At 31.9% G+C, this 12,082-nt stretch overlaps 1 protein-coding gene and 1 long non-coding RNA gene across 2 annotated transcripts; one reads left to right on the forward strand and one right to left on the reverse strand.

Annotated features, from left to right (window-relative positions):
• Positions 1 to 3,641: 3,641 nt before the first annotated feature.
• Positions 3,642 to 6,491, reverse strand: LOC140990956 (uncharacterized). The gene is made up of 4 exons (XR_012177738.1): positions 6,359 to 6,491; positions 5,629 to 5,758; positions 3,741 to 4,950; positions 3,642 to 3,709 (listed from the first exon to the last, which is right to left on the reverse strand). It is a non-coding gene; the product is annotated as an uncharacterized lncRNA (long non-coding RNA).
• Positions 4,716 to 7,029, forward strand: LOC140990955 (VAN3-binding protein). The gene is made up of 8 exons (XM_073460848.1): positions 4,716 to 4,910; positions 5,002 to 5,073; positions 5,394 to 5,462; positions 5,538 to 5,895; positions 6,014 to 6,181; positions 6,263 to 6,312; positions 6,439 to 6,496; positions 6,646 to 7,029. The coding sequence occupies exons 1-8, from the start codon at positions 4,716 to 4,718 to the stop codon at positions 6,861 to 6,863; spliced, it is 1,188 nt and encodes a 395-aa protein (XP_073316949.1). The 3' UTR covers positions 6,864 to 7,029.
• Positions 7,030 to 12,082: the final 5,053 nt, after the last annotated feature.

Genomic DNA, 12,082 nt, shown 5'->3' on the forward strand with positions numbered 1-12,082 from the left:
GGTAAGGAAACTTACCATTAATATAATTAATCCAGTATTTTTTATATATAATAAATAAAAAAAAGAGTAAGTCTCTTATGAGACGGTCTCACGAATCTTTATCTGTGAAACGGGTCAATTCTATTGATATTCACAATAAAAACTAATACTCTTAACATAAAAAGTAATACTTTTTCATGGATAACCAAAATAAAGACTCGTCTCACAAAATACGACCCGTGAGACCGTCTCACACAAGTTTTTGTCATAAAAAAACCCACTTTTTAATATATTTTTTTTCAACTTTTAAAATTTTAATATCTTAAATCAGCAGTAACCACCAAAGCAAAGTCGCCGAACCCAAAGAAGAGAATCAAATTATTATTCCCGTTCTCTTACATGCTTTACACTATTTTTAAAACATTAAAAAGATAAAATTAATTTCCATATGATTAATTAAATAAAACATTTTAATTTAAAATTAAATTTCAGACGGATATAGTCTAGGATGAGTTAAATATTAAAATAATGTTTAATTGTAATAATTAATGCTAAAATTATATTTAGTCATGTCTTGTCGCATGTTCTATCGAGCATTACAATTATTATGTTTTGCAACAAAAAAAAGTTTAATTATTATTTTTTTTTAAAAAAAATAACCTAATACATAACTTTGTTGACAAGTTGAAAAAATATTATTCCTACTAATAAAAGCAAATTTGCCCAATCCTCCAACATCATTACCCTATAGAAAAAGTTAATATTTATTGCAATTGTTTATCAAAAAGATAATCAATCAACAAGTCCATTTTACTTATTGTAATCTATCTTCAATAATACACATCGACTTTTTTTCCATTCTTAATTAATTTCCCAAATGAATGGTTTGTGATACCCACCACTTTTGGTGTTCTTACACTATTTACTAGTTTAAGTTATCTTAATAATGAATTTATGTAGTTCAATTTTAGTTTTATTAGTTTTGTATCTTTCAAATTTTGAAAAATTTATTTCTTATTCATTAGAAGGGTTGATATTTAACTTATATATCAGCGTCATGTCGGAACTACGTAAACGTTACATAGTGTCGTATGAGCACCGTGTCAAACAAAGACTAAATCTAAAATTGAAATTTGACAATATTATTAACCAATATCGTAAATATACAAAATACATATGATTGATATTGCAGTTTTCTCATAAAAAAATAACTAAAAAGCATGTATTACATTTTCTTCTTTTCTCTTCTTTTGTTTGTCAACGTACATAGATGACCATCTTTCTTGATTCTAACATAAACAGGATCAAATTACTCTCTTGTATAAATATGATAATTATAGACCACCAAGGTTTTGGAGAAAAAAATTTCTAACATGAAATCTTTTAAGACGGTTTATCAAGTAGCTTTATTTGTTTCGAACATATAACATCAAACATTTATCGTTTTACTAAAAAAATTATAGTTGATTGTAATGATACAATTCTAATATTTTAAATCATATAACCACTTGAGCATAATATGTCGACCATTCTCCTAGCAAATGTCTTATTTTCAAGATAGTCTCTCACTTTTTTTTTTATCGCATCAGATGCTTTAGGACATGCTTCAACTTATCCTACAATACCCGCGATATGATGTTCCATCCTATAAACTCCTCATTTAATAACACTCTTCCACAACTTGTATGTGATCAAATCTCTTTCTCTTTATACATATTCCTAAACAATATTATTAGACTTTGGCTTAAATTTCAACTCTAGTTGTTTATCATTTTCTACTTTTAATCTTCAATAGTAAATCAATAACAATAAGGAAAAAAATGTGATTTTTGAAATCACAAAATCTGAAATATATTTTAAAAAAAGTATGTTAAATAATAAATATACAATGCATAACCTAAAGCTTCTTGCTACTTGCGGCAAACAATTTGTGTGGTGAGCTTAATGGTTGATAGTGAGAAAAAGTGAGAACCAAAAGTTAAAAAAAAGTGAGTGTGATTTAAATAACTATGGTGATTTTGAGTTTTAAAATTAGTTGACTTTGATTAAGTTTTTAAAATTTGTAGACTACAACTTAAAAATGTTGACTGCCTCATCTGGCACGCCTGTTTGCCGCCTCGACCGCCTGCCCACCGCTGTATAGCTTGAGCTGCCTAAAACAGACGGCTCATGCGTAAGCAGGGCGGTCGAGGGCCGCCTATCGCCTAGGTGGCCGCCATTTAGAACACTGATCTCAACGCAAATTTCTCCTAATTTTCTAGTGCAACCTAAAAGAAGAACAAAGTTTCTCATGGTGGACCTGATTTGTGTGAAGAGAAATAATATTCTCGACTTTAATTGTTATAATTCCCTAGATTTTTAATTATTTCTCTAAAATTATTTTTCTTTGTTGATTTGATTGAGTAGATTATTTTATGTGATTTTGCATTTCTTAGACAAGGAGATAATCATTCAAAAGTAGTCTAGATATGTTATTTATTGGAATGATTTAAAGAGATATGATATCAATGGTTAAATAGAGTTTATTTCTTAAAACTCTTACTTTCCTTATGTTATATGTTTTCTTGTGGAGATAAAAGTCTACATCTATAAATAAGAGATTAAGGACATCATTGGGCGCTTCCCTCTCGGCTTCTTTATTGAGAATAGTCATACACACACTTGTGCATGCCGAGAATATCAAAGAAATAATTCGTCAAGGATTGTGCTGTTTTTTGTAGAGTGGTGATCGCGTGTTGCCTTGAGTGTTGTGAACATCTGCAGACAACATCTGTGAAGAAGTTGGCTGAAGATCATTTTTCGTGGATTCTCTTTTGGCTCACGTTTTTAGCTTTCTTGTTTTAGTTTTTATTCTGGTTATTTGTTTTAGAAAGCTTTATTTTCTCAAAGTGTTGAGGAAATTGATTTTCGTAAAAACCACTAGTGATAGGTTTTTGTGTAAACGATTTGGTTTCTAGTGATTAATTTTTGCCATAAGGCACCGCACAAGTATTTATATTTGTGCATATTTAATCTTGTCCGTTTATTTATTTAAAGTCGATATGTGTTATAAAAGTTAATATTCTGCTGCATGTTGTCCAAGATGTTGTAACATTTGGCACAACACCTAATTATGATAAAACATAAATTTGCTATTTTAATTGCCGTTTACGTATTTATTCATAACTGTCAAACAACGTATTCCTTACCATAAATATATAAGTAACATGTATACTCAATATCGGTGATGAATGAGAACCCCCAGGTTTGGCTGGAGATTAGGAGAGCAATGAAATGGCCCAATACAACCCCAGCCAGATATCGTGCTCAATGATTTCACTTTATAAAATATATAGTATAATCTTTAATGCTTAGCTTGAGTTTCTGGTATAGACTTAAAGATGCAAAAAGAATGGGTCCAGAACAACCATATGCTTCTTCTTCTTTCGATTTCTATATTATTGTTATGTGTTGTAGTTTCATGCCTCATGAGTGGCTACCATGTGTTCATTTCATTTCAAAACTGGGGTTTTCCCTTCTTTCTTTCTTTTTTATTTTTCCCTTTAGAAAGCACAAATCTATTTACCTACATTGTATCAAAAAATCTACTTCCATATTCATGTTAGATTTAAGTAAATCTCTCACCCTCATTGTATCAAAAAATCTACTTCCATATTCATCTTATGTGAAATGTTTCTGAGAGCAACAACGGCCCCGGACGATGTGACGATTAAGATAAAATAACGTGGTGCTGGACTTTTATGCAGTGTTATCTTCAAGACTGATAATTGATAGAAACAGAAGTTAATATATTCAATTTTCATGAGTTACAAGTAGATAAAAGTATCCAGATCCAATTGTTCCAAGATCTCGGTTCTACTATTGATGTATAGTAACAGAAAATTTGGAAAAGTATAGCTTCTAATATCTTATGCACGATGTTAGACAGACAGCTGAACTTTACACCGAATTTAGTAAGTTTTTATGTGACTCCTACATCCAATGAGTCCCAGACAATATAAATTACAACATCATGCACAATAAATGTAAGGAGTCCAGCCAAATCTACACCATGGGGAATCATATACTTACAAATTATGCGATTATCATCAATTAAATACGGAAGAAGTTATAATGATCGCGTTAAATAACTCGTACTTTCTTTAGAATCAGAGTTTAGAAAAAAATCAAGTTACAGTTTTCGAGAAAACTCCCACATCCACAAACAACCACAATGACACCTTTTTTATGCAACAACTTCAGAATGTGTAAAAGTGAGACATTGTTTATCATCTGAGATGTCATACTTTATTAACACTAGTAATGGGTGAAAAAAGAATCTAATTCACTCTTGCTAATACCAAACACCTAAGTTGTGTTATTGATTATCCCTTTCCAACTAAGGCATCTCCTCACAGACACACACAAATATAACATATTATAAACACACATGTATCTCTCTCTCTCTCTCTCTGTGTGTATATAAAGGTTTGTAAAAATAGACACTAATAGTCTAATATATATTTAAGTGAAAATCATGCACTAAATGGAGTGATCCCACGAGTGTAATTATAAAGCTAGGCTTCTTTTGTTCCCCAGTTTCTGAGTTTACCTTTTTAACTGTCCAGCTCTAAATCAACTACTTTATACAAACTTATGGACCAAATATAGTAGAAAATGCACAATATATTTGGGTAAAGAGAGTGATCAAAGCATATTAGTATACCTAAATTTAAGTACCTTCTCTCTTGAATTCTATGGCACTAACCAAGATGGATCCTGATTGCGGGGTAACCCTTTCACAAGCACATCCGGAGACGATGGATTTTCTTTCACTTGCTTGGTGCAACTTCGCTGTTCAAGCTTTTGAACATGAGATACAAGATCGATCACTTGTTGTTCAAGACAGCCCCATAAGGACGTTTGAGAACGATTCCAAACTTCCTCCAATGGTAAGTTGATTGTTGTCCTTCACCATAATTGGATGAACACCTACACACACGGGAAAAAAAAAGTCATTTAATGAGAGACTTAAACTTGCAGGGGATGGACAAGAGTGTGAAGATAGATGATGGAGAGAATTTTGTGCCTCCTTGGAAAACCAATGATTTAAAGGTAACTTAATGTTATTGACACGAAGTTAAAATAGTTCATCATAGTATTATGTACTGCATCGCCAAATCTGTAATACACGTGTTTGTGAGGCCAAGACAGGATTTTGACTTTCGGAAACGCCGAACAGAAAAACTTAAGAATTTTTCAAACACTATGTTGTATAGAAATACACACGGGCTATAGAACATTTAGAAGGAAGGTGCGACTATCCCAATAGCCACCCCTTCCCATTGACACTGAACGATGGAACAACAATTTTAGATGCACTTATACACAACACAGATATTATCCTTGGCAACAATTAACTGACAACTCTTCAGTCATGGATATGGATGCAACAAGCAATGCACCCAGAATTGAACTACAGCAGCTACTTCAAGAGGAAATGGGTAAGTTCTCATCTAAACTAACATTATATATTTATATCTGATATACAGATTCGACATATAACAATATGAATGCAGATGCCATGGAAAATCATGCCATTTAAAAATGTCCCAATAAAAAAATGGCTGAAAGATATAAAACAGAGGCGAAAAGAGGAGAAGAGGTTACAAAAGGCAGAGGTTCATGCAGCGCTATCTGTCGCAGGGGTCGCAGCTGCTCTTGCGGCAATAGCTGCCGAAAAGTCGCAAAATTACATAGAGAACACTGCGAAGGAGTCGGCTGTGGCTTCGGCAACCGCCTTAATTGCAGCACAGTGCGCAAAAGTGGCCGAGGCCATGGGAGCAAAGAGAGAACAGATCAGCAGTGTAATAAATTCAGCTATTAGCAGCACAAGTGCAAGTGAAATAGTTACTCTCACGGCTGCGGCAGCAACATGTAATAAACTAAAAAGTTAAAGTATCAGTTCTTAAGTTTTTTCTTAAGATCATGATTTTTTACACTTTATCGCTAAAATAGATATCTCATTATCAAATAATGGCTGACTTTGTTTCAGCAATAAGAGGCTCAGATACTCTGAAAGCACGATCAGGGTACAAAAACAGATTCAATGAAAGCTCCCCAGTGCTACCGCTCGAGGATAACCATGACCACGATTTCAACTTCGAGAAGTGCAGATCAATTCTAGCCAAAGGTGCAGAGCTCAAAATTGAGGGAACAGATGGTATGAAGAACCACAACATCATTCAAAATTATTATTGATTCATGAGTTTTCTTTATGCTGTATCTGCTGGTGTTCTAACAGGAAGGTATTTGCTGCAATTAGTAGTGGTGATCCTAAATAATGAAGCAAAGGTATTAAAATTAGTTTCGTCATAAAAATAAATCCAAGAAAGTTTACCAATAAAAGTATCCTTGGTTATTAAACCATTATCCGTTCCCTTCGAAAATTGATTAAGCTCCTATCGTTGCATTACACAGGTCATCATCAAAACCAAAAAGCCCAACATGCTAAATGTCTTCGCAAGACAAAAAGAAAGTAAGTAATTTCACTAACCAGGTCTTCAGCCCGAACATTCAATACTCACAAATAAAAATATCAAACATACATGATCAATGTAGAAGAATCACTTATGAATTTCACAACCATCTATGTAAATACAAATAAACATTTGACGTTATTTTCAGGTGTCATTCTTGACTTGCACACTGAGCTATACAGGGATTCAGAATTCAGGGACGCGGAGGCTGGTTACCTCGTTGTACTAACGACGGATAAGGGGATAATCAAGCTAGACATGAAGAATGATTATGAGCGTTACTGGACATGGTCCTCGACTATAAATCACATGCTAATGCTCTCAACTTCATTCACAAAGTATGAGCTCCAATTCCAAAGAAGCTGAGGTCTATATAGATTCAGTCTGTGTTCAAGTGCTATGCTATTTCATGTCTTGAATATTGTCATTCCGTGCTTGCCGAATTGAGTTACATACAAAAAACGAATTTGACTGTTTAATCTTTTATATTTATTGATTCTGAGATAATAAAACTAAAACAGAGTTGCAATCACCCCAGCTCAAGGTTTAAACTTGAAAGAGTAAAAATGTACTAGATGGAGGACACGAAAATGCAGATAGTTCACTCAGTTCTAGAGGAGCCAATTATCGTATTTCTTGTTCCTCACTTCCTCTCAAGTTGTTCTAAATAACCACCCACTTTCTTTAGACAGAATCTCTTAAATGGGCGTTCAAAATTATCATCAACGAAAAATTTTCGGAATATATATATCGAAAATTAAAACTTTGATTTCATTAGTATCTCACCCAATATGGACTACGAGCATCTGCGATTATGGGTCAGTTAAAAAAATAGGAGTGAGATAGAAAGTATTTAAAAAATAAGGACTCTGACTTTTTTTTTTAAGAAAAAAGGAGTTGACTTTTGATTATTACATTAACTACGATTAAATTTTTTAACTTAATTAATTCTCTCTTTTTTTTTTCTTCTCAGTCGACACACATCTTACCTCAATTAAAATTTACGATTCTCCAAATCGAGATATTGAGTAACACAACAATCAACAATGGTCGACCCTCAAATGATCGACCATTGTTTGGTTGACAATTTGGTCGACCAACAATATGGTCGATGGTCGACCAAATTGCTTTGGTCTACCATGAATGGGTCGACCAAAGCACAATTCATGGCAGACCAAAGCACTTTGGTCTACCATGCATGGTAGACCAAAGCACTTTGGTCGACCATATTGTTGGTCGACCAAATTGCTTTGGTCTTTGACCAAAGTTGGTCGACCAAAAATTGTTGGTCGACCAGTTTTGGTCTTTGTTTGGTCGACCAAACAATTGTTGGTCGACCAAATTGCTGTGGTCTGGTCGATCATCGGTCGACCAAACAATAGTCGATTCATGTTTGGGTCGACCAAAACGTGGTCGAAATTTTCTTCTTAAAATAAATGTATATATGTAATCAAATTTAATGATGTATTTATACTTAAAACACAAGGACATTTAAATAAATTGAGTTATGGATCTTTTTTTTAAAATATTTCACAATGCACTCCCTTCTCCCCAAATTTCCCCTGCGATTATCAAGAAGAGTTCTTGAGGGGGTGGTGATTTCAGATTTGACGGGCGAAGGAGATTGCCCACTGTCCACTATGGGTCGGGGATGCATAATATGGGCTCCATTAAGGTCCAGCCCATCAACCCGTGGCCCAATGAGAAACCCCTATCCTTCTCATCAAAACCAACATATTGATTTTCGGGTTTTCATATTTATCTTCCTTATATTTAGATAATATTTGTAAATACTTAAAAAAATATTATCATGTACTTTTCTTTTAAGATTTTTTTTTTACAAATTTATAAAGGAAAAATCACATTTTAAAACAGTTCCTTAATGTATGTGACATTTAATTCTTTTTGTATGCAAAAATGGTAATATGTAAATCTCAAATGCATAGGAGATGAATGTAAAAGATACATTAATATTTCGACGTTCAAAATACAAATGTACAATATATGTAGAAGCGAAATATTTTAAAAATAATGAATCGAATGTTTTGTCAATGACTAACTGTATTTTGTTCAATCATGATGTTTAGTGCGTCTAATTTTTAATAATTTGTACAAACAAAACTTGTCTGAGCAAAATGTATCACGATTTGAAATAGCAAAGTAAACAATTCACGTCTCCCAAAAACCCTAAAAAAAAGTCATTACCATGTGCAAAATCAACATCCTTGGGTAATTAATAAGAAAACTTTTATTATTCTATTTTTTTAAGGAAAAGTAAAACAAAAATGGATGGTTGTGCATTAAATTGCCAAAAAAGTGGATATAGCCCAAATTGTTCACTCACCTGGGAAAAACGCTCATACACGTTACTTGCGCAGAGATTGCATTAATTTCACGTCGTCTGGTCTACTGCTAATGTTCTCGTGCATGCATGGCAGAATCTTATGTTTTAATTAAATTTGATTCTTAAAATATGATATGACAGATCATAATTAATTTGGGCAAAAATTTGTGTGAGATGGTATCACGGGTCGTATTTTGTGAGACGAATATCTTATTTAGGTCATCCATGAAAAAGTATTACTTTTTATGTTAAGAATATTACTTTTTATTATGAATATCGGTAGGATTAACCCGTCTCACAGATAAAGATTCGTGAGATCGTCTCTACTCATTAATTTAATGATCATGAATTACCATTAAACAGATATATTACTTTGTGATAAGGTGTTTAGAAACTGAACTAAACTGTTAAATTATACCAAACTGTATGATTAAATAAACCAAACCGATTACATTAATATAAAAATTATGTAATACATTTTGTTAATTTGGTATTATTTTTCTTAGATTTACTCAACTTTTATATAAGGGTCAAAATTTCTTTTTTTCCTGGATTATAATATTTCATAGATTGATTCAATATTAAATTCATAATTTAAAATGAATTATCCAAATCAGATCAGATCAAATCGAAGTTGATGGTTTTGCTATAAAAAATTCATGATTTATTTTAGTTTGAAATTTTGTGAAAACGATATAATTTAGTTTTCCATGAAATAAATATTTAAACAATTCAAGTTAATTATGGGTCATGGTGATTGAAACCCAAAACAAGTCAAACACTCAATCAAAGATTGGAAAATAAACATAAAACGAAACAAAAACAAAATCGGAGAAAATCATGATGTTAAAAGAACATAAACACAACATATTCAAGCATAATTAGTTTAGTTCGTTCATCTTTTAGATTTAATACATATTTCAACTTCATCGTCTTTCAAAAATGTTGTTTTCAATTCTTACAAGAATGTGTTTTCCTTATTCTTCTATTATATTGGTTAAATTTCGATTAAATTGTATCCAAATCTGATAAAGTTAGAACTGACGATGTCTGATTAGAAATAAGGATAAAAATGTGGCTTGTTTAACCCATATCTTGTATTTAACATGTCCCTAACGGGAAGAGAGTCAGACCCGGTTAAGCAGATCTTGCGATTTAGTGGACCCGTCCTAAACCCGTCAGCAACTATTTATTTATACTAGTAAAAGATGCACACGCTTTGTATGTGTTATTATTATTATTCATTTGATCAAATAATACTAAACAATTAACACGAAATTATTTTCAAATTAAAAGAGTTGTTCGATTTAAAAGAAAAGTTTTGTTTAGATTTTTTTCTATATAAAATATGGAGTGACTTGAGGAGTTTTTTTTATTGAGGTAAGAAAGATAATTTATGAAATTAAATATTTTTATTATTAAAAATATATATATATTTTTTATTTTATTGAATAATGTATACATTAATACCTAATCTTAACTCATAATTTTTTTAGGATTGAAATATTTTTATTTTATAATGATATGTTTAATTAATATGAATATATATTGTTAAGTCATTTATACTCAAAACCTATTGAGCTACACATTGATTGATATGAAGACATTCTCCGCGTATAACAGGTACTCTCAGAGTTTAAAATTTAACATGATCAGAAATGATAAATTTTATATCTCTATAACATAATTAAAGAGCTGTTAGCTACCATATCTAGTTAGTGCCAAAGGGAATTTATTGCTTAGTACTATATTTGAAAATACCAAAGGACACGTGTCATTCTCTGAAGATTTGTTGGCTATCCAGTATAATTGTGAGCACCGTTCAAATTTATAAACGTTGAAGCCATGATCTATAAAAATATTAATGCATCAGTATGGGGACGATGACTGAAATTTTTAATCATTGCATCAAGAGCATTTTCTGAATTTCTATCATCACCTCCGAAAGAGTTATTATATCAAGATGATTTGTACACACTAAAAGTATATCAGATCGATTAAGTATAATTTTGTGAACATTTTTTTATTCTCACTTATCTTTGTATACTCGAGCTGATTTTCGTAGTGAGTAATACGTAACTGTCAGAAACTCATTTATTGACAGATAGAAGTTGTAGTGCATTTACTATATGTTTCAGCTCAATAGGGTTCTTGAACAGAGCTGGAGTGAGTTTTGTACAAATATTTGTATTCATCAAATTTTCTAATAGAATCCTTCTGGAAAAAAAAGGAACACATAGAAGCTTTGTCTTACAACTTTCATAAACAAACTCTTGACTCATTTTATTTTATGTCATTTATTTATTTGTTTATATTTTGTGTATAACTAGTTCACTAAGTGTGTCGACCATTTTCCTCACTTTAAATCTTTTTAGTTGCTCAAAACACGTAGTTTGATCGAGAAAATTAATTCAAGCTGCCAACCAAACGTGATTTGAAAAATCATCTAAAAAATTTTATTCATCTTCTCTAAAAAAAAAAAATTATTCTAACAAGTGGTATTTGAGATGGTTTTTTCGATCTCCGAACCTTGATATATACAAACGATATCTTTAACAAAATTCTTATGTTTTTTTAAAGAAAAATATGATGATTGAAAATTTTTTATACATGCACATTTGTCAGCGCAAGATGATGACACGTGGTATGTCATAACTGATGGATCCATGAAGATCATGAAGGTCAATGCTCTTGTAGCCATATCAGATGGAGCTCCACAGATGATCGAGAAATAAAGAATGAAGTGGACTGCCAAGGAAAAAAAAGAAAGCTAATCTAGATAATATGGCCAAATATATACTTTATAAAACTCTTGATTTATGAAGGGAATGATCAGACCAGAGAGAACAAGTTGATTGTGGTCATTCAGAAATTTGATAATATCGAGATGAAGGCTGAAGAAACCATGAATGATTTTTATGAGAGATTCAACAGCATTGTGATTGAGTTTGTTGTTCTTGGAAAGAAGTATAGTAACCCAGAAGTTGCACTAAATGTGATGAGAACTCTTATAAGAGAATCGTATTGTAAGACCATAGCCATGCAATAATCAAAAGATCTGAATATGCTCGAGCTGCATGACCTATTCGCTTATCTGAAGGATTATAAGTTCGAGTTAGGAACAATAATTGAGGAAGAACGCTCCATATCCCAAGCAACAAAAGCTCTTGTTGTAACCGAGAATCTCCATCAAAGTCCGTTCAACAATTGAGCAATGATGCCACATACCTTTTTGTAAAGA

The sequence above is a fragment of the Primulina huaijiensis genome, chromosome 13, assembly GCF_012295235.1.
Source record: "Primulina huaijiensis isolate GDHJ02 chromosome 13, ASM1229523v2, whole genome shotgun sequence".
Lineage (NCBI taxonomy): Eukaryota > Viridiplantae > Streptophyta > Magnoliopsida > Lamiales > Gesneriaceae > Primulina > Primulina huaijiensis.